Consider the following 21215-nt stretch of genomic DNA (forward strand, 5'->3'; position numbering starts at 1 on the left):
ATGTGCACACGTCTGACTGGCCAACACATGCAAGGAGGACGAGTGATCCTACCTGGAAGTGGAGTATGATGGTCCATATCAGCCCGAGAATCAGCTTGGGATTCCCATCCACTATGTCCTCAGCTCGGATGTTCACCAGTTTTATCTGCAACAGAACGGTTTGTGATAGCTTGTGTTCAATCATAGGTGTCAGGTTACAAGCATGGACGTTACAACTTCACGTCATTTAAATATACCAAACCGTAAATACTCTAATGTTACTGTAAAACTAATGTAAACAAACTAAGTCACGAAAACTGTTATGGAAACAATAAATCATGTATTGATTAACGCTTATCTCAATCCATTCCCTGGCCATGATAAAAAAAATTCATTTAATTAAATGTCTTAAATGTTGCAATGTTGCCGTAGAAATGAAAAACATGTTTCTAAGTTGTGAATTTCAGACTTACAATCGTCACTATGTACAACATGATAGCTAATCGAAGCTTCCATAATATAACATGTTAAGAATCATAATTGTTAACAAATCCGCATCGCGGCTGGTCAGAGCACTCGCCTGCCACCAAGTTGGTCAAGGGTTTTGTACCGCAACGGCGTTACAATACAATTTTTTTTTTTTACATTGAGTGAAAGTTTTAGTTATATTGCTGTATTTTACACAGCAGTATTATGTCATAAAAACAATAAATTATTCTACATGGCAACAACAATGCCTACGGAGCGGCAGTTTAAAGCTATTCATATGTCCCCTCTAAGGACAAATGTATATGCCACGGATATGCTATTGCTATAAGATGCAGAAACTTTCTCAATCATTTTATTTTAAAAATAATGACCTTTTTTTTTGTCAATGTTTACGTTTGGTTTTTGTGTCTGCTGTGGTTGTTGAGTCCTCAGCACAGCAAATGAACAATTAGGACATAGAGTTTAAAGGTTACGAAAATTTAAGGTGTGGTTATTAAAAACGTTCTTCTACGACTAACTATAGTTTGAGCAAGATGCCTGCGTTACGTCTGCATAATTATTAGTGTATTCGAGGGTCAGGCATAGTATACGTCTTTTCATAGATGTTTAGAGACAAGTAAATAAGTTGTTTTACTTATTTGAAAGGACTATCGCCTGCGGGATCAGCACATAGGTGTGCAAATACCACAGTAAATCCCTGCTTAAACTACGCCATTGTAATATACATTTCAAGTGACGCCAAAGGTATAACATTAAAAACTAAATGAATAATGTTTTAAATAGAACAGATTAAAGTAATAATAAAACAACAAATATTCTAGTACTTGAAACAATTTTTGACATATGTAGAACATTAACTATAAAGATTTTTCTACGAAATACAATATATTATTTTCTAAAATATTACCTTCCATAAACTGACATTAACAGACTATCGAGATAATTGCAACTCAGAGCTCCATGATGGAGCTAGTTCGCAGGAAATTTAAGTTTTAAAAAAATTATGTTAACCCTTATCCGGAGACGTGGGGTCTCCGTGACCCCAGCAAAACTTTAACTTTTTGCCATCTATGTGCAGTTCAAGGCACTTGCTTGTGGTACCATCTACCTTTCGCTTGGATAACACATAGTCTCCTCCTGCAGTGTCAGATTTGTTTACGCTGTCTGGCGCTAGATATCAGGTCGCAAAGATAACTTGGGGTCGTAGTGGCACCACGTCACCAGTTATGTTTCTATCTCAGAAGTGATAAAAAGGCTTCTAAACGAACTTGTGTACGTGTGGGTGATCCAGATTATGACGAAACTATTTCTAAGTGATTGAAAGATATTTTTAGTGACTTAAGTGATCAAAGTGTGTGTGGAAAAGAAATGTGTGATGTTTGCAGAGCAAACAAATACTCTACTACAGAGTGACTTTTCGTAAAAAATTAATTTTTTCAAACAATGTTCGGCTAACATAATATATTATGTAAAAATGCCATTTTCAAAATATATAAGTATGCATGTGCTTTCTAGTTAGCTAGATTATATATTTTGCTGCATTGGTTATGCAAGGAAAATATTTGGAGAGGAAAAAAGTAATTTCTTTTTTTTTGAAAATTATCTGTTGTAGATTTTATGAAAAGTTCTTATTATTCATAGAAGTTTTCTAGATTTTGTTTTGTCACTATATCTATATTGAATAGCAAATAAAACTTTTAGGCTACCATCTGCTTATTTTTTTTAAAAAAGCAATTATAACAAATAGGCATTTTTAGATTTATTTGAGCAAGCAACAATGGAAAAAATTGTATTTTATAATTGGTGAATAATTATTTGCTAATTTATTTTTTAATTTAATTAATAAGTATAAAAAAGGCATTAAATAATTTTACATGTAACAAAAATAATTTCTAATCAGTTAACTTCTACAAAACATTTTGGGGTCTGAGGGGCACCACGTCACCAGATATGTCAAATATTTTCACGTCTCCGGCTAAGGGTTAAAACAAACTGAGTTAACGTAACATTTTGAGCGCTTTAAAATTTTATCGAAGACATTTGCCTGATGTGCCCTGCATACATACAGTCCACTATAAGTTAATTGTTGTATGTAGATTGGATGCCCTAACTTCAATTTATAATACTGAGAAGTAAACAATGATTTTTTTTCTGGTGTACATTTGTCGTAGAGACCATTTAAACTAAGTCAGTGTTTATGTTCAGAGAACATTGTACAAACAGTATAAATATTTGTCACGTACAGTTTATACTTAGTAGATAAAGTATTTGGTTGTTTATTTAGAACCCAACTACTGTTCTCAGGATGTTTTGCACGTGGCAAACGTAAAGGATGTTGCCGTGATGCAGAGGGTTTTCTCTTAGTACTACTGTTTCCATCCACCCATGCATTCCGACACTATTGCACCCACATCATCTCACCCCTCGTAGACTCCAATGAGAATGTTGACGAGACTAAATATTCAAACGGTCAGTCTAAAAAATTCACATAACTTAAAATGTCATAGTTAGAATTATCAAAACTGTATTATCATGTTATCTACGTATAAATTACAACTAAAAACAACGTAACTAAAAGAATAACGACATAAAAAATTGCCAATACCAGGTGTGTAGCTGCAGTATCGTCTAAATTTATTTCAATTGCGAGAACGAAGCACATTGCTGTTTGTATCGAAAGTCAGCAGGACTTGTTACACGCCAGGGTAGAAGAGGACATCCTACACGACGTCACTTCTCTGAGCTCTCAACTGACATCACTAACCCGTAGAAAGAGGGCACATTTATCACCGGCCGCAGAATGCTGAGTAATACTCCACCTGACCTAAATGCCTGTGCACAGACTGTACAGGTAAGACCTCGCCTTGGGGGCCTTCTTCGTGCGAAAGCGAGTTGAGGCCGTCACATCATTAGCTGCTTCCTGTCCTGACAGTTTAATAGCCTGGCTCGAGAATTATTACCGCAAGCAAATTGGTTTTCCTGTGGAGACGAATGCCACTAGCGCCATAAAAAAACTTTTACATTCTAAGGTTGGTTTATTGTCATAGGGGCGTACCTACACAATAAACTGTACTGAGGGCATATCCCTCATACAAAAAAATATTCTGGAAAGTGTTTAAGAATTTTCATCACGTATAAAATAAATATAAGACAAGTCGAGAATATTTCATTAGCCGTCAAATTATGCACTTTTCGTTCGTCGTCTACACCAAGAGTAAAATAAGACTCTCTGGAGAAATTATTTTTTCCTAAACAGGTAGTTCTTATGGGTGTTTGCAAAACAAAATCAAAGTCTTTATAACTTGTCAGTAGGCCTAAATAAGAAAAAAGTTATCATAAGACACGAAAGAAATCAAAGCGACAAAGCAATTGCTATTTGAAGAAGTCTTTATGGATAATTTAAGTATTTTTCTATGCAGGTTCGGAAGATGAGTTTTATGCTTATGAAGCAGTTTTATCTAAAACAAGTAATTTTCAGAACCTTTTTTTTCCCTTGCATTATGCATGTATAAAAATCTGCGACACAAAATATTTATCTCCAACAGCCTAGTTCTTTCGATATAATCCTGCAGGTATATCCTTTTCTTTAAACTTCACACAGTATTAACAGCCAAGCTCAATTCTTAATCGTGACAGGATTTTGTTGTAAGGTAGTATGGACGAGCGAGTGTGTATTCGCTTCGTCAGCTCAGAGTTCATCGCCCCTCCGGCAGCCGCCGCTGTTCAGCTGTTCCCTTCTTGTGGAGTCGCGCCGGCCCCGAGTGGAGGCCACTGTGCAGAAGCAACGGAGGAGAGCAGAGTTGTGTTTGTAGCGAGAGTAGAGAAATTAATAGTTGCAGAGGCGCTTAAGAAGTGCTTTACTGGTAGAGTGTCAGATATATGGAGTACAATGGGTGATTAGTGAGGTAGCATTGCACTCGGGTCGCGTTACGTCGTGGGTCTCCGGTTCGAAGTTAGAGAGAGCAGGAGCGTCCAGTGACCGCAGCTGTTCAGCGCAGATGTGTGTCGAAGACAATAAATAGTGTGTTCAATAAACAGAACGCGTATGTGTTAACACTTAAATACACCTTATGACATCCCGGAATAAGGCAGATACTTAAACCGGTGACTGCGGGGATCCAGAAATCCAGAATCCCGCCCAATACGATATTGAACTTCTCGCCTTTCCCCCTCCTTCCCTCAAGAGTTTATTCAGATGGTCAGAACCTTGGACCATTACAGTAAGGGGTCAAGAATGATTACAGTACCCTTACATAAAGTATTATAACAAAATATCGTAAAATATTTTTATTATGCTAAAATCCTGCGGCATAAAGTTTTATTTTCTTGAGTTACTGGTATTTTAGCAACCACTTAATAACACCTCTTCCCCATTATACTACTATGACATACACAATGTGTCCATTCTGATCCTATGGGAATTTGATGCCGCTATTAAGACTGATGACCTAATAAACCAAAACATAATGTTGCAACTTCCTAGGCAACAAGGCAACACTATCACATCGTACAGCGCACGCAAAAGTTTCAACGGCGCGTAATAGATGGTCTTTACTTGAATAAAATCTCTTTTCAAAATAAGTTGACAAGATAACGGATTTTCATAAAATTAGGAAAAGATTTTCCTAAGATGCCTTGCAATGGTCCCCGGTTACAACGAAATATTCTGTACTTAATGAGCTAAAAATAAGAAAAGCGCAGGACTTACCTTCCTGTACCTCAAGAAGTCCAGGGCAATTTGTACATTTTGCAACATGTGGAACCGCATACGACCTCTTTCTCTCGGCTGAAACAAAAAAAAACACCATTCTGTAAAAAAAAAATGTAAATTTAGAGCAACAATTTAAAACACTGTTTAGTTTTGAAGACACATACTTAATTAATGTACAAAAGAACCGTGATTGTATAGCTACTGTTTAACAACCCTACCCCATTTTCAGCGAACAGGTTATTTTGAGGCAGTTCATAAAGTAAACCTACACGGACTACTAAGACTCCAGCCACATCCACCAGGACTGGAACACACAACCCCCTTACTACGCAGCTAACTGGCTGGTACTCCAGGCAACTATGCCACGGAATATTTATGATCGTCAAGGTTTCCAATCCGTGTAGGAGAGAATTGCAACACTATCGACGTACATTTTGTGCATTACGAGTAATGAGTAGGGAGAGCGAAGGAGTACTAGGCCAATGTAAACATAGAAATGTAAACACAGCGCCAGTACCCCTATGAGCGCCGCCATCTTGTTTCATGGGCGCCGCCATTGTTGTTGACATTGGCTACCAGGGCGCGCCACCGTCGCCGCCACTGGGCGCCGCCATTGTTGTTGATATAGTTACCAGGGCGCGCCGGTAGGCCGCCATCTTAGTTCAGCCTTTAGTTACCGGAGCGCGCCACCATCGCTCCGAATGTGGGAATTGTATACAAAAAACCTGGGCACTGGGTGGATTCGATCCCGGGGACGCACCAACATCGTGGTCACGAGGCGTGCGCCTTGACCACTAGACCACGAGACCATATGAAGAATGGGGAATTAAATAACGAACATATGCCTTAAAGAAGCTATGCTTAAACCGCCATGTTTAAATGTCAAAAAACACGCTTAAAAGCCCCGCCACTCCACAACCGCCGCCAAGTTGTATGCTTAAAACAAATGACGCCATGATGTATGCTTAAAGCAAACCCCACACCATTAAGCTTAACCGCCATGTCTTAATAAAATATATGTCTATAACCCCCCACCCCAAGTATGCCTAAAACCCCCGCCATTATGCCAACCCGCCATGTCTTTAAAAAAGTATGCCTATAGACCCCACCACTCCACAATCGCCGCCATGTTTAATTTTCGAAAAAATATGCTTAAATTCGAAAAATAAAATATCGCTATGCCTATAGACCCCCACCACTCCACAACCGCCATATTGTTTAAAAAAATATGCTTAAAAGAAGCTATGCTTAAATTTCGAAAATAAATAAAATAACACTATGCTTAAATAATACAGTCATTCTAGCTATGTCTATAAAACCCCACCCCATATTAGCTATGACTAAACCCCTCCAACCCCCCACTACAAGTATGCTTAATCGCAATGTTTAATTCCCAACCACCAAATTTCGAAAAAAAGATATGTCTATAAAACCCCACCCCTATATTAGCTATGACTAAAACCCTCCACTCCGAGTATGCTTAATCACCATATTGAAATTTCGAAAATAAATAAAATACCGCCATACTAGCTATGCCTAAACAGTTAACTTTCGAAAACAAGCCGCCATGTTGCAGTATGCTTAAAAACCCCACCCGCCATATTAGCTATGACTAAAACAAACATAACCTCAAAAATCCCGCGCAGAGAGAGCGAGATGTTGCCTGCTGGAGCGTCACTCGTAAACTGCGCAATTATAATCCCCACATCATATTATAAGCATAATAATGTCTTTAAAAACAACAGTGTGTGTGCAACACGCCAAGTAATAAGCATAGTTACTATTACGTCGAGTAAAATAAGCATAGTTAAAATATATAATATTGCGTAAACAATGTGTTAAGAATATTTAAAAACATTGTGTAGTAAATGGCTCTCGGCCAATGTGTTAAGCATTACAAACGCCGTGCTGGAAACCTCGCTCGTGCGACCAGGAACGTGTTTACCTGCTGTGTAACAGTGAAAGTGTTTTCCACAGAGAAACAAGGTCAGGCCATCGCTGCGTATAGGAAAGGAGCAAGCACAAGGAATATACAGAGGTGGAAATAAAATCCCCACGTCATATTATAAGCATAATATAGGCGCCATGTTGTATGCTTAAAACCCCCGCCATACCTATGCCGCCATGATGTAAGCTTAAAACACACACACACCCAAGTATGCCTAAAAGAAACCCCCGCCATAAGAGCTATGCCTAAACCGCCAAATTAAATTTCCAATAGTCATATTTAAATTTGGAAAATAACCCGCCATGTTTAAATATCGAAAAGCAAATACCGCAACCCCACCACCTAGCGTATGTTTAAAACAAACACCACCATAATAGCTATGACGAAATACCTGAGAGAAACATAACCCCAAAAAAGCGCCATACTAGCTATGTCTACCCCACCCCCACCACCACCAGTATGCTTAAAACAAACACCACCATAATAGCTATGACTAAATACCTGGGAGCAACATAACCTCAAAAAAGGCACCATAACAGCTATGTCTACCACACCCCCACCACCAGTATGCTTAAAACAAACACCACCATACCAGCTATGACTAAAGAAACATAACCTCAAAAATCCCGCGCAGAGAGAGCAAGAAGTTGTCCGCTGGAGCGTCACTCATAAACTGCGCAATTATAACCCCACACATCATATTATAAGCATAATAACGTCTTTAAAAAAATGCTTTAAGTATAATAAGCATAATTAAATTATATAATATTAGGATAGCATAGTTAGGACCCCTACAGTTAACACGTAGCGTTAAGTAATTAGCTGCGGCACGATTGACATAAGTTACCGAGGTAATAAAAAAAATAGCAAATAAGCATACATAAAATAAAAACTCACCGGAACGCACCCCACCCACCCCGGCGATATGTAACAAATAAAAACGCAGACGAAAAGATATACTAAAAAATAGTAACACCTATGTACGCCGTGTAGAGTGCAATCCACACAACCGACAGCATTTAACGATAAGTAAACTTATAAAATATATTACAAACCGGGAGCGGCCCGCTCACGAATATGTTTTAGTGTTATAAGCATAGGTAAAACGTAAAAGTATGTAAAGAAAGTTAAGTATTAAGCATAGTTACTATTATTGTACGTCAAGTAAAAAATAAATATTATACAAACAATGTGTAGTAATCGGCTCTCGGCCAATGTGTTAAGCATTACGTTATGTCGAGTACAAACGCCGTGCTGAGAGCCCCGCTCGTGCGACCAGGAATGTATTAAGGGACCCCTGCAGTTAACACGTAGCGTTCAGTAATTAAAAAATAAAATGTAGCTGCGGCAATATCGTCAGAAACAAATTACGTATGTAACCGAGGTAATAAAAAAAATAAACTATAGGTGCCACCACCACTCCTAGTATGCTTAAAACACCCACCCCCCAAGTATGCCTAAAAGAAACCCCAACCATACTAGCAATGCCTAAACCATTTGCAGCCATGCTTAAAAAACCCCGCCATACTGGCTAAGACTAAATGGAGTGCCACATATACACACCGCCATCTTTAATGTCACAGAGGAGAGCGAGAAACGTAACGTAAAAAACGCTTGAAGTAATAAGCATATTTAAATTTTATAATATTTTTACAGGCCAATGTGTTAAGCATTATAAACGCCGTGCTGGAAGCGTGCGCCGGCGACCAGGAATGTATTAAGAAACCCCTGCAGTTAACACGAAGCGTTAAGTAATTAAAAATAAAATGTAGCTGCGGCACGATCGATAAAAACAAACTACGTATGTCACCGAGGTAATAAAAAAAATAGCAAATAAGCATACATAAAATAAAAACGCACCGGAACGCATCCCGCCCACCCTGGCGACTTGTAACAAATAAATATAAATAAACGTTGAACAAACGAACGTGTAGCCTGTTCGCGCACCGCAAATAAGCATACATAAAGGAAAAACTCACCGGAATGCACCCACTCCAACACGGCGACGTGTAATTAAAAATAAAAACGCAGACGAAAAGATATATTAAAAATAGTAACACCTATATACGCCGTGTGGACAGCAACCCGCACAACCGTCAGCATTTAACGATAAGTAAATTTATAAAATATATTACAAAGCGAGAGCGCACGTCTGTACTCCGTAGACGCACTCGGAAAACTGTTTTCAAATTCCCGGTGCGACGAAAAGAAAGTTTTGTTTGTCGACCCTGGCCCGCCGCGTGCTATAGTAGCTTGCAGGAGAGCCTAAGCGTGGAACACAATAAAAAAACGTACAGCCCAGTAATACATGAAACCGCCGAATGCATGTGACAAAAAAATTACCATAAATAACAAAAAAAAAACATTTAAAACATAACAAAAACAATCAAAATACACTCACAAACGCAATACAGCGCAATGCAGTGAAAACCCCCATGAAATAATAAAATCGCTTATTGAGACAGCATGATGCAAAGAGTAAAAATCCCTATACGTAAAATAAAACAAACGCGAAACTTTAAAAAAATCTATCTACGAGAACAATATTATAAAAATACCACACTCTCCAACACACCAAATGACATGGCCCGAGAAATGACAACACAAATAAATATCAATAACCATAAAATACCTACATAATCAAAATATGTTATTAAACAACCGAAACATACACCACAGCCCACATAAGGCCTCGCGAACGAACGGCACAACACCAGAGACAAAACATGCTATTCCCATTTGTTAAAAAGACGCACATACGAGTCTTTAGTGCTAGCCCAACTAGTATACATTCATTAATAAATAAAATACGTTATAGTATTTGTGTAGGCAATAAATAGGAAGTACAAAGCGATATAGCCAAAAGACGTTATTAAATATAGTAATAAAGTGTATGTATAGCCATTAAATAATATATATATATATGTAAGTAAAACGTGTTATACCCTAAACTAAATACCTGCAGGTTTATACAGTCAAACTTTGTAGGAATATAAACATAAGTCGTTTTAACGGTCTCTGTAATACATATGCTTATAATCAGCTCTGACTAATTTATCGTTCATATAAGTAAACTAGTTCCCGGCTATAAATATAGCATGTTATTCCAATAAACTATGTATCATTGCAAGTATAAAGACCCCAATATACCGCTAACTAATTTGAAATAGTCATACCATCATTATTAAATAATCATACAAAAAATATTAAGTGTTATCCATCCTTCCCTTTCGCTCATTACATAGAGTGTGGTGTTCTAAAAATGGAGTGAAAGAATATTATATGAGTCATGTTGTAAATGCTTATAAGATTATTGTTAACTTCCCATCAAGGCTAGATAAAAAAACAATCTCTATATATGGTAGACGAATAAACAGAGACCAACTATAGACTTCATACTAGTAAATAATAATTAAGGATATATCGGGGTAAATAAAATAAATAACCTATATAAATACACCCAATAAGCATAGGAAGCTCTGGCGTTAATAACAAAACGTAAAATAAAAGGTTACTGGTTCAGGTAAGAATACATATTCTACTACAATGCATTCCATTAAGCATAAGAAGCACTATAATCCCATTCCGACGAAACCAGAATAGAACACACCAGTAATGTTTGTGAAAGAACACACAAGGATATTCATATTAATAACCACTTAGCCAAAATCGTTTACAGACATAGCAAACACCGCTTCGACGATGGTCAGTCGCCTCGGCAGACCACTAGTAACTTTCACTTGCCGGAGGGGCAGACGGTAATAACACACACGCAGCCGCCCCCGAAAACAAGCCTCCAACAAGAAAAAAATAATATATCAAAATATCTAAAACAACAAGGATGCCTTGCAAACTATTAATTACACCACCCATGCCTTTAAACTAAGTAACGTGAACGACGAAGCCCGACAAAGACTTTCAAGTGACAAGGAGTAAAGAAGGAAATAATAATTACATGAAAGTAAACATGTGGTGTACGAATACTCATTGCACACCAACTATGTACTACAACTAGTGCTAATCCATGTATTGCCAGACATAAAATAACCAATTCTCTTCTATATAAAATATCTTTACATTAAAATAAACATAGTGTCAGGATAATACTAATAATAAGTATTGAAGTAACTGAAGCGTGTACACAAACAAAACTGTATAAATCTCATCATAAACGTTCCTTGAAATTCTACCATCACATATATAATCCTTTAATATTATCATAATATAGTTACCAAAAATAACAAGTCAACTCGAAAAAACCAAAACAACGCCTACAGGCATATTGCAACCTACATCGAAACGATCATAAGACTCAAACCCAGACACTTCATAAACCCACAGAGATGGTCAGGAGAAAGTACATTTCATATACTACAGATGCTGTACTAAAAAGACACATGTATGCCAGTAAGAACAGGTGTAACCGCCATAACTGAAAGTAATATATAAAAGAAACAATACAATAAATATCACAGCCTCAAAAAACATAAGACAGGAGAATGAACCAAAAGAGAAATTTCAAAAGTCTAAACTGAACAGAAAAGTAGGTAAATATTGACGTAAACACATGAGAGTACAATTAAGTATAAATATATATTTAAAAATTTAAAAAACCTAGCGTAAAAAAAAAAAACGCATTCAGAAAGATCAGACATCGCTTCCCCAACACAAAATGTTTGATGGTAATAGTCACAATCCCTAATAACATACATGTGAAATAGAAAGAGTTAAAGACACAGACTTTAAAAAGAGAATCACTCGTTAAAGACGTGTAAAAGTTAAAGGACTAAGCTAAATGAATATAATGAAGCGTGCGACATTAAAAACCCATATGGAAGAGAGATTCCGCATTATAATTAAGTATATTGAAAGGAATTGCGAACTCTTGTTCGCACAAATCATTTTAATTATGTATGTTCGCACACAAGTTGAGAAAAAATGGATCAGTGTAAGAAATTTGATGTTTGCTCAAGTGCTATGTAGTGACAAGAAACGATAAATACGGAATTATGTATATTTAGATACCAACCATACAATTATAACAATTTAAATACGAAACATATAAAAAAAACCTCGGGTATGTCGTATATCTAGAACCATACTGTCACCACTAGTTGCCTGTACACATAATGAAGTAATAATAATAAAACATCCAGTGGTTACAAACATAAATATTACAAAAATATGCACTTAACAATGACTTAGGTTATCCACAAGCATATAGATATAAATATACAATTAAAAAGCAAACCAAATTACCAATAATATGGAATCACTTCAAAAAGTAAACAAAGTTCAGACATTACAAACACAGAAAGGTGAAAAAAACGCAAATAGATCAGTAAGATGAAGCTTCAAAGACCAATTCCCTCGCGGATGAAGGATGATAAACATTGCAGTAGCACACATTGTCCCACATATGTATCGAAACACAAGGTTAGATCGTAACACACACACACACACGACTTCCAGGATGTTTCCACCATCATGTTTGGAACCTTTATACTTATTTTAAATCTAAATTTACATTGATTAACAACGAGAACTGTAATATATAAACAACAGCACCGATAGTAGCTAAACACAACACACTTAATAGAATATTCTCCATCACTTTCACAAACCCATATAAAGACCTTAAACTCTGCCGGCCACCGCAGCCCAGCACGAGTCGCCAGACGTGTCCTTCACAGACAGAAGGGGTTGCCATTGCGCAACCAATATGTAATTATTGTAAAAGACGCATCTAAAAAAATCAAACATGTACGTTAAACCAGGCTAGCAATCTCATAGTGTAAGTGAAAACAGGCCGGAAGACAACATGGTAACATAATATTAGCTATTCCTAAACCTTAAATACATACAATGTAAGAAATCGCACTAGCCAACTTAACACTCATATTCCACAAAACATAAGTTCACCGAGATACAATGACACACGAATATATGCATGAATGATAGATAAATACTATACAAGACACAAAATTCAAAACATATTTATCAAAGTACCCTTTCAATACTAACCCCAATGAAGCAGAAAATTCCATTACACCCCAAGCATTGTATATGAAAGTAAGCACATATCACAATTGAACTAGAAAAAATAAATATAAAAAAAGCTAGCGAACACACAGACAAATATTCATCATAACACCATTGGGTGGAAAGAAGATAGTACCATCAATTTCATCTCTACAGCCACATGCATTAAGAAAAAAAATATATATATATATATATATATACTTTTATTAACCTCACAGGAATCTTTTAGTGTATAATCGTTGTGAAGCAAAATTAGGAGGATAAAATTACAATGTATTTAAAAAATAAATCTAATTACAACTATTAAAAAGTATGTGCGCTAACTCACAATTGTAAAACCATTAATGAAAAACCTACAAAACCTCTCTCTTCATATCTCTCTCTCTTTCTCTCTCTCTCTCTCTCTTTATCTCTCTTATTCGCTCTATATACTGGTTGCGAAATTCCACGATTGATACAATTAACTTAGAGATAACCCCCACACCGATGCATTGTAACGTCAACTACATTCCGCTTTTGAGAGGGAAACTAGAGCAACTCGAGAACACTCGCAGGCTCACAGCAACGTCCGCCACATTTACACACAGAACTAACCACTCGTACCCACCGGATGGGATACGAACCCCGAGCAAAAGGCAAATACCTCCGCTTAAACACAATAACAAGTGATCTAAATATAGAACGATAGTGCTAACGCGAGCAAACACATTGGTTGAAAACTTTTTAGAGTAATGGAAACAATACGCTCTTCAATTCTGTGTGTGTCAACTCTGGAAAATCATTACGTAGCGGCGGCAATATTTTACAACATCTTTTATAAAGAACCCTAAAGGAAAAAATATCTCAAAGTAAACGATGAAAACAAAAAAACGTAGTATTTGTCGGTCGATGGTAGTGAAATAATGTGAGATAAAACATTAAAATAATGTTAAATAAATATATTAATTTTTACTATAAAATGAATCCACGTATAACCATAAGTTTTTGTTAAAGGAAATAAATTTATTTAAGAATTTATTATTACAACTTTTTAATTAATTTAAATCTATGTTGATTTGTTGATTTATTATCAAAAACTTATGGTTATACGTGGATTCATTTTATAGTAAAAATTAATATATTTATTTAACATTATTTTAATGTTTTATCTCACATTATTTCACTACCATCGACCGACAAATACTACGTTTTTTTGTTTTCATCGTTTACTTTGAGATATTTTTTCCTTTAGGGTTCTTTATAAAAGATGTTGTAAAATATTGCCGCCGCTACGTAATGATTTTCCAGAGTTGACACACACAGAATTGAAGAGCGTATTGTTTCCATTACTCTAAAAAGTTTTCAACCAATGTGTTTGCTCGCGTTAGCACTATCGTTCTATATTTAGATCACTTGTTATTGTGTTTAAGCGGAGGTATTTGCCTTTTGCTCGGGGTTCGTATCCCATCCGGTGGGTACGAGTGGTTAGTTCTGTGTGTAAATGTGGCGGACGTTGCTGTGAGCCTGCGAGTGTTCTCGAGTTGCTCTAGTTTCCCTCTCAAAAGCGGAATGTAGTTGACGTTACAATGCATCGGTGTGGGGGTTATCTCTAAGTTAATTGTATCAATCGTGGAATTTCGCAACCAGTATATAGAGCGAATAAGAGAGATAAAGAGAGAGAGAGAGAGAGAGAAAGAGAGAGAGATATGAAGAGAGAGGTTTTGTAGGTTTTTCATTAATGGTTTTACAATTGTGAGTTAGCGCACATACTTTTTAATAGTTGTAATTAGATTTATTTTTTAAATACATTGTAATTTTATCCTCCTAATTTTGCTTCACAACGATTATACACTAAAAGATTCCTGTGAGGTTAATAAAAGTATATATATATATATTTTTTTTTTTCTTAATGCATGTGGCTGTAGAGATGAAATTGATGGTACTATCTTCTTTCCACCCAATGGTGTTATGATGAATATTTGTCTGTGTGTTCGCTAGCTTTTTTTATATTTATTTTTTCTAGTTCAATTGTGATATGTGCTTACTTTCATATACAATGCTTGGGGTGTAATGGAATTTTCTGCTTCATTGGGGTTAGTATTGAAAGGGTACTTTGATAAATATGTTTTGAATTTTGTGTCTTGTATAGTATTTATCTATCATTCATGCATATATTCGTGTGTCATTGTATCTCGGTGAACTTATGTTTTGTGGAATATGAGTGTTAAGTTGGCTAGTGCGATTTCTTACATTGTATGTATTTAAGGTTTAGGAATAGCTAATATTATGTTACCATGTTGTCTTCCGGCCTGTTTTCACTTACACTATGAGATTGCTAGCCTGGTTTAACGTACATGTTTGATTTTTTTAGATGCGTCTTTTACAATAATTACATATTGGTTGCGCAATGGCAACCCCTTCTGTCTGTGAAGGACACGTCTGGCGACTCGTGCTGGGCTGCGGTGGCCGGCAGAGTTTAAGGTCTTTATATGGGTTTGTGAAAGTGATGGAGAATATTCTATTAAGTGTGTTGTGTTTAGCTACTATCGGTGCTGTTGTTTATATATTACAGTTCTCGTTGTTAATCAATGTAAATTTAGATTTAAAATAAGTATAAAGGTTCCAAACATGATGGTGGAAACATCCTGGAAGTCGTGTGTGTGTGTGTGTTACGATCTAACCTTGTGTTTCGATACATATGTGGGACAATGTGTGCTACTGCAATGTTTATCATCCTTCATCCGCGAGGGAATTGGTCTTTGAAGCTTCATCTTACTGATCTATTTGCGTTTTTTTCACCTTTCTGTGTTTGTAATGTCTGAACTTTGTTTACTTTTTGAAGTGATTCCATATTATTGGTAATTTGGTTTGCTTTTTAATTGTATATTTATATCTATATGCTTGTGGATAACCTAAGTCATTGTTAAGTGCATATTTTTGTAATATTTATGTTTGTAACCACTGGATGTTTTATTATTATTACTTCATTATGTGTACAGGCAACTAGTGGTGACAGTATGGTTCTAGATATACGACATACCCGAGGTTTTTTTTATATGTTTCGTATTTAAATTGTTATAATTGTATGGTTGGTATCTAAATATACATAATTCCGTATTTATCGTTTCTTGTCACTACATAGCACTTGAGCAAACATCAAATTTCTTACACTGATCCATTTTTTCTCAACTTGTGTGCGAACATACATAATTAAAATGATTTGTGCGAACAAGAGTTCGCAATTCCTTTCAATATACTTAATTATAATGCGGAATCTCTCTTCCATATGGGTTTTTAATGTCGCACGCTTCATTATATTCATTTAGCTTAGTCCTTTAACTTTTACACGTCTTTAACGAGTGATTCTCTTTTTAAAGTCTGTGTCTTTAACTCTTTCTATTTCACATGTATGTTATTAGGGATTGTGACTATTACCATCAAACATTTTGTGTTGGGGAAGCGATGTCTGATCTTTCTGAATGCGTTTTTTTTTTTTACGCTAGGTTTTTTAAATTTTTAAATATATATTTATACTTAATTGTACTCTCATGTGTTTACGTCAATATTTACCTACTTTTCTGTTCAGTTTAGACTTTTGAAATTTCTCTTTTGGTTCATTCTCCTGTCTTATGTTTTTTGAGGCTGTGATATTTATTGTATTGTTTCTTTTATATATTACTTTCAGTTATGGCGGTTACACCTGTTCTTACTGGCATACATGTGTCTTTTTAGTACAGCATCTGTAGTATATGAAATGTACTTTCTCCTGACCATCTCTGTGGGTTTATGAAGTGTCTGGGTTTGAGTCTTATGATCGTTTCGATGTAGGTTGCAATATGCCTGTAGGCGTTGTTTTGGTTTTTTCGAGTTGACTTGTTATTTTTGGTAACTATATTATGATAATATTAAAGGATTATATATGTGATGGTAGAATTTCAAGGAACGTTTATGATGAGATTTATACAGTTTTGTTTGTGTACACGCTTCAGTTACTTCAATACTTATTATTAGTATTATCCTGACACTATGTTTATTTTAATGTAAAGATATTTTATATAGAAGAGAATTGGTTATTTTATGTCTGGCAATACATGGATTAGCACTAGTTGTAGTACATAGTTGGTGTGCAATGAGTATTCGTACACCACATGTTTACTTTCATGTAATTATTATTTCCTTCTTTACTCCTTGTCACTTGAAAGTCTTTGTCGGGCTTCGTCGTTCACGTTACTTAGTTTAAAGGCATGGGTGGTGTAATTAATAGTTTGCAAGGCATCCTTGTTGTTTTAGATATTTTGATATATTATTTTTTTCTTGTTGGAGGCTTGTTTTCGGGGGCGGCTGCGTGTGTGTTATTACCGTCTGCCCCTCCGGCAAGTGAAAGTTACTAGTGGTCTGCCGAGGCGACTGACCATCGTCGAAGCGGTGTTTGCTATGTCTGTAAACGATTTTGGCTAAGTGGTTATTAATATGAATATCCTTGTGTGTTCTTTCACAAACATTACTGGTGTGTTCTATTCTGGTTTCGTCGGAATGGGATTATAGTGCTTCTTATGCTTAATGGAATGCATTGTAGTAGAATATGTATTCTTACCTGAACCAGTAACCTTTTATTTTACGTTTTGTTATTAACGCCAGAGCTTCCTATGCTTATTGGGTGTATTTATATAGGTTATTTATTTTATTTACCCCGATATATCCTTAATTATTATTTACTAGTATGAAGTCTATAGTTGGTCTCTGTTTATTCGTCTACCATATATAGAGATTGTTTTTTTATCTAGCCTTGATGGGAAGTTAACAATAATCTTATAAGCATTTACAACATGACTCATATAATATTCTTTCACTCCATTTTTAGAACACCACACTCTATGTAATGAGCGAAAGGGAAGGATGGATAACACTTAATATTTTTTGTATGATTATTTAATAATGATGGTATGACTATTTCAAATTAGTTAGCGGTATATTGGGGTCTTTATACTTGCAATGATACATAGTTTATTGGAATAACATGCTATATTTATAGCCGGGAACTAGTTTACTTATATGAACGATAAATTAGTCAGAGCTGATTATAAGCATATGTATTACAGAGACCGTTAAAACGACTTATGTTTATATTCCTACAAAGTTTGACTGTATAAACCTGCAGGTATTTAGTTTAGGGTATAACACGTTTTACTTACATATATATATATATATTATTTAATGGCTATACATACACTTTATTACTATATTTAATAACGTCTTGTGGCTATATCGCTTTGTACTTCCTATTTATTGCCTACACAAATACTATAACGTATTTTATTTATTAATGAATGTATACTAGTTGGGCTAGCACTAAAGACTCGTATGTGCGTCTTTTTAACAAATGGGAATAGCATGTTTTGTCTCTGGTGTTGTGCCGTTCGTTCGCGAGGCCTTATGTGGGCTGTGGTGTATGTTTCGGTTGTTTAATAACATATTTTGATTATGTAGGTATTTTATGGTTATTGATATTTATTTGTGTTGTCATTTCTCGGGCCATGTCATTTGGTGTGTTGGAGAGTGTGGTATTTTTATAATATTGTTCTCGTAGATAGATTTTTTTAAAGTTTCGCGTTTGTTTTATTTTACGTATAGGGATTTTTACTCTTTGCATCATGCTGTCTCAATAAGCGATTTTATTATTTCATGGGGGTTTTCACTGCATTGCGCTGTATTGCGTTTGTGAGTGTATTTTGATTGTTTTTGTTATGTTTTAAATGTTTTTTTTTTGTTATTTATGGTAATTTTTTTGTCACATGCATTCGGCGGTTTCATGTATTACTGGGCTGTACGTTTTTTTATTGTGTTCCACGCTTAGGCTCTCCTGCAAGCTACTATAGCACGCGGCGGGCCAGGGTCGACAAACAAAACTTTCTTTTCGTCGCACCGGGAATTTGAAAACAGTTTTCCGAGTGCGTCTACGGAGTACAGACGTGCGCTCTCGCTTTGTAATATATTTTATAAATTTACTTATCGTTAAATGCTGACGGTTGTGCGGGTTGCTGTCCACACGGCGTATATAGGTGTTACTATTTTTAATATATCTTTTCGTCTGCGTTTTTATTTTTAATTACACGTCGCCGTGTTGGAGTGGGTGCATTCCGGTGAGTTTTTCCTTTATGTATGCTTATTTGCGGTGCGCGAACAGGCTACACGTTCGTTTGTTCAACGTTTATTTATATTTATTTGTTACAAGTCGCCAGGGTGGGCGGGATGCGTTCCGGTGCGTTTTTATTTTATGTATGCTTATTTGCTATTTTTTTTATTACCTCGGTGACATACGTAGTTTGTTTTTATCGATCGTGCCGCAGCTACATTTTATTTTTAATTACTTAACGCTTCGTGTTAACTGCAGGGGTTTCTTAATACATTCCTGGTCGCCGGCGCATGCTTCCAGCACGGCGTTTATAATGCTTAACACATTGGCCTGTAAAAATATTATAAAATTTAAATATGCTTATTACTTCAAGCGTTTTTTACGTTACGTTTCTCGCTCTCCTCTGTGACATTAAAGATGGCGGTGTGTATATGTGGCACTCCATTTAGTCTTAGCCAGTATGGCGGGGTTTTTTAAGCATGGCTGCAAATGGTTTAGGCATTGCTAGTATGGTTGGGGTTTCTTTTAGGCATACTTGGGGGGTGGGTGTTTTAAGCATACTAGGAGTGGTGGTGGCACCTATAGTTTATTTTTTTTATTACCTCGGTTACATACGTAATTTGTTTCTGACGATATTGCCGCAGCTACATTTTATTTTTTAATTACTGAACGCTACGTGTTAACTGCAGGGGTCCCTTAATACATTCCTGGTCGCACGAGCGGGGCTCTCAGCACGGCGTTTGTACTCGACGTAACGTAATGCTTAACACATTGGCCGAGAGCCGATTACTACACATTGTTTGTATAATATTTATTTTTTACTTGACGTACAATAATAGTAACTATGCTTAATACTTAACTTTCTTTACATACTTTTACGTTTTACCTATGCTTATAACACTAAAACATATTCGTGAGCGGGCCGCTCCCGGTTTGTAATATATTTTATAAGTTTACTTATCGTTAAATGCTGTCGGTTGTGTGGATTGCACTCTACACGGCGTACATAGGTGTTACTATTTTTTAGTATATCTTTTCGTCTGCGTTTTTATTTGTTACATATCGCCGGGGTGGGTGGGGTGCGTTCCGGTGAGTTTTTATTTTATGTATGCTTATTTGCTATTTTTTTTATTACCTCGGTAACTTATGTCAATCGTGCCGCAGCTAATTACTTAACGCTACGTGTTAACTGTAGGGGTCCTAACTATGCTATCCTAATATTATATAATTTAATTATGCTTATTATACTTAAAGCATTTTTTTAAAGACGTTATTATGCTTATAATATGATGTGTGGGGTTATAATTGCGCAGTTTATGAGTGACGCTCCAGCGGACAACTTCTTGCTCTCTCTGCGCGGGATTTTTGAGGTTATGTTTCTTTAGTCATAGCTGGTATGGTGGTGTTTGTTTTAAGCATACTGGTGGTGGGGGTGTGGTAGACATAGCTGTTATGGTGCCTTTTTTGAGGTTATGTTGCTCCCAGGTATTTAGTCATAGCTATTATGGTGGTGTTTGTTTTAAGCATACTGGTGGTGGTGGGGGTGGGGTAGACATAGCTAGTATGGCGCTTTTTTGGGGTTATGTTTCTCTCAGGTATTTCGTCATAGCTATTATGGTGGTGTTTGTTTTAAACATACGCTAGGTGGTGGGGTTGCGGTATTTGCTTTTCGATATTTAAACATGGCGGGTTATTTTCCAAATTTAAATATGACTATTGGAAATTTAATTTGGCGGTTTAGGCATAGCTCTTATGGCGGGGGTTTCTTTTAGGCATACTTGGGTGTGTGTGTGTTTTAAGCTTACATCATGGCGGCATAGGTATGGCGGGGGTTTTAAGCATACAACATGGCGCCTATATTATGCTTATAATATGACGTGGGGATTTTATTTCCACCTCTGTATATTCCTTGTGCTTGCTCCTTTCCTATACGC

At 36.2% G+C, this 21215-nt stretch overlaps 1 protein-coding gene across 33 annotated transcripts in view; it reads right to left on the bottom strand.

Annotated features, from left to right (window-relative positions):
• Window positions 1-21215, bottom strand: part of LOC134527943 (dystonin) — a 667118-nt gene that overhangs the window by 305519 nt on the left and 340384 nt on the right. For all 33 annotated transcript variants that reach the window (XM_063360992.1, XM_063361024.1, XM_063361021.1 and 30 more), the window contains exons 4-5: window positions 5177-5254; window positions 53-145 (exon numbers count right to left, since the gene is read on the bottom strand). In XM_063360992.1, the coding sequence (XP_063217062.1) occupies window positions 53-145; window positions 5177-5254 (171 nt within the window). The remainder of the gene's footprint in view (window positions 1-52; window positions 146-5176; window positions 5255-21215) is intronic.

This window comes from Bacillus rossius, chromosome 1, assembly GCF_032445375.1.
Source record: "Bacillus rossius redtenbacheri isolate Brsri chromosome 1, Brsri_v3, whole genome shotgun sequence".
In the NCBI taxonomy this organism is placed as follows: Eukaryota; Metazoa; Arthropoda; class Insecta; order Phasmatodea; family Bacillidae; genus Bacillus; species Bacillus rossius.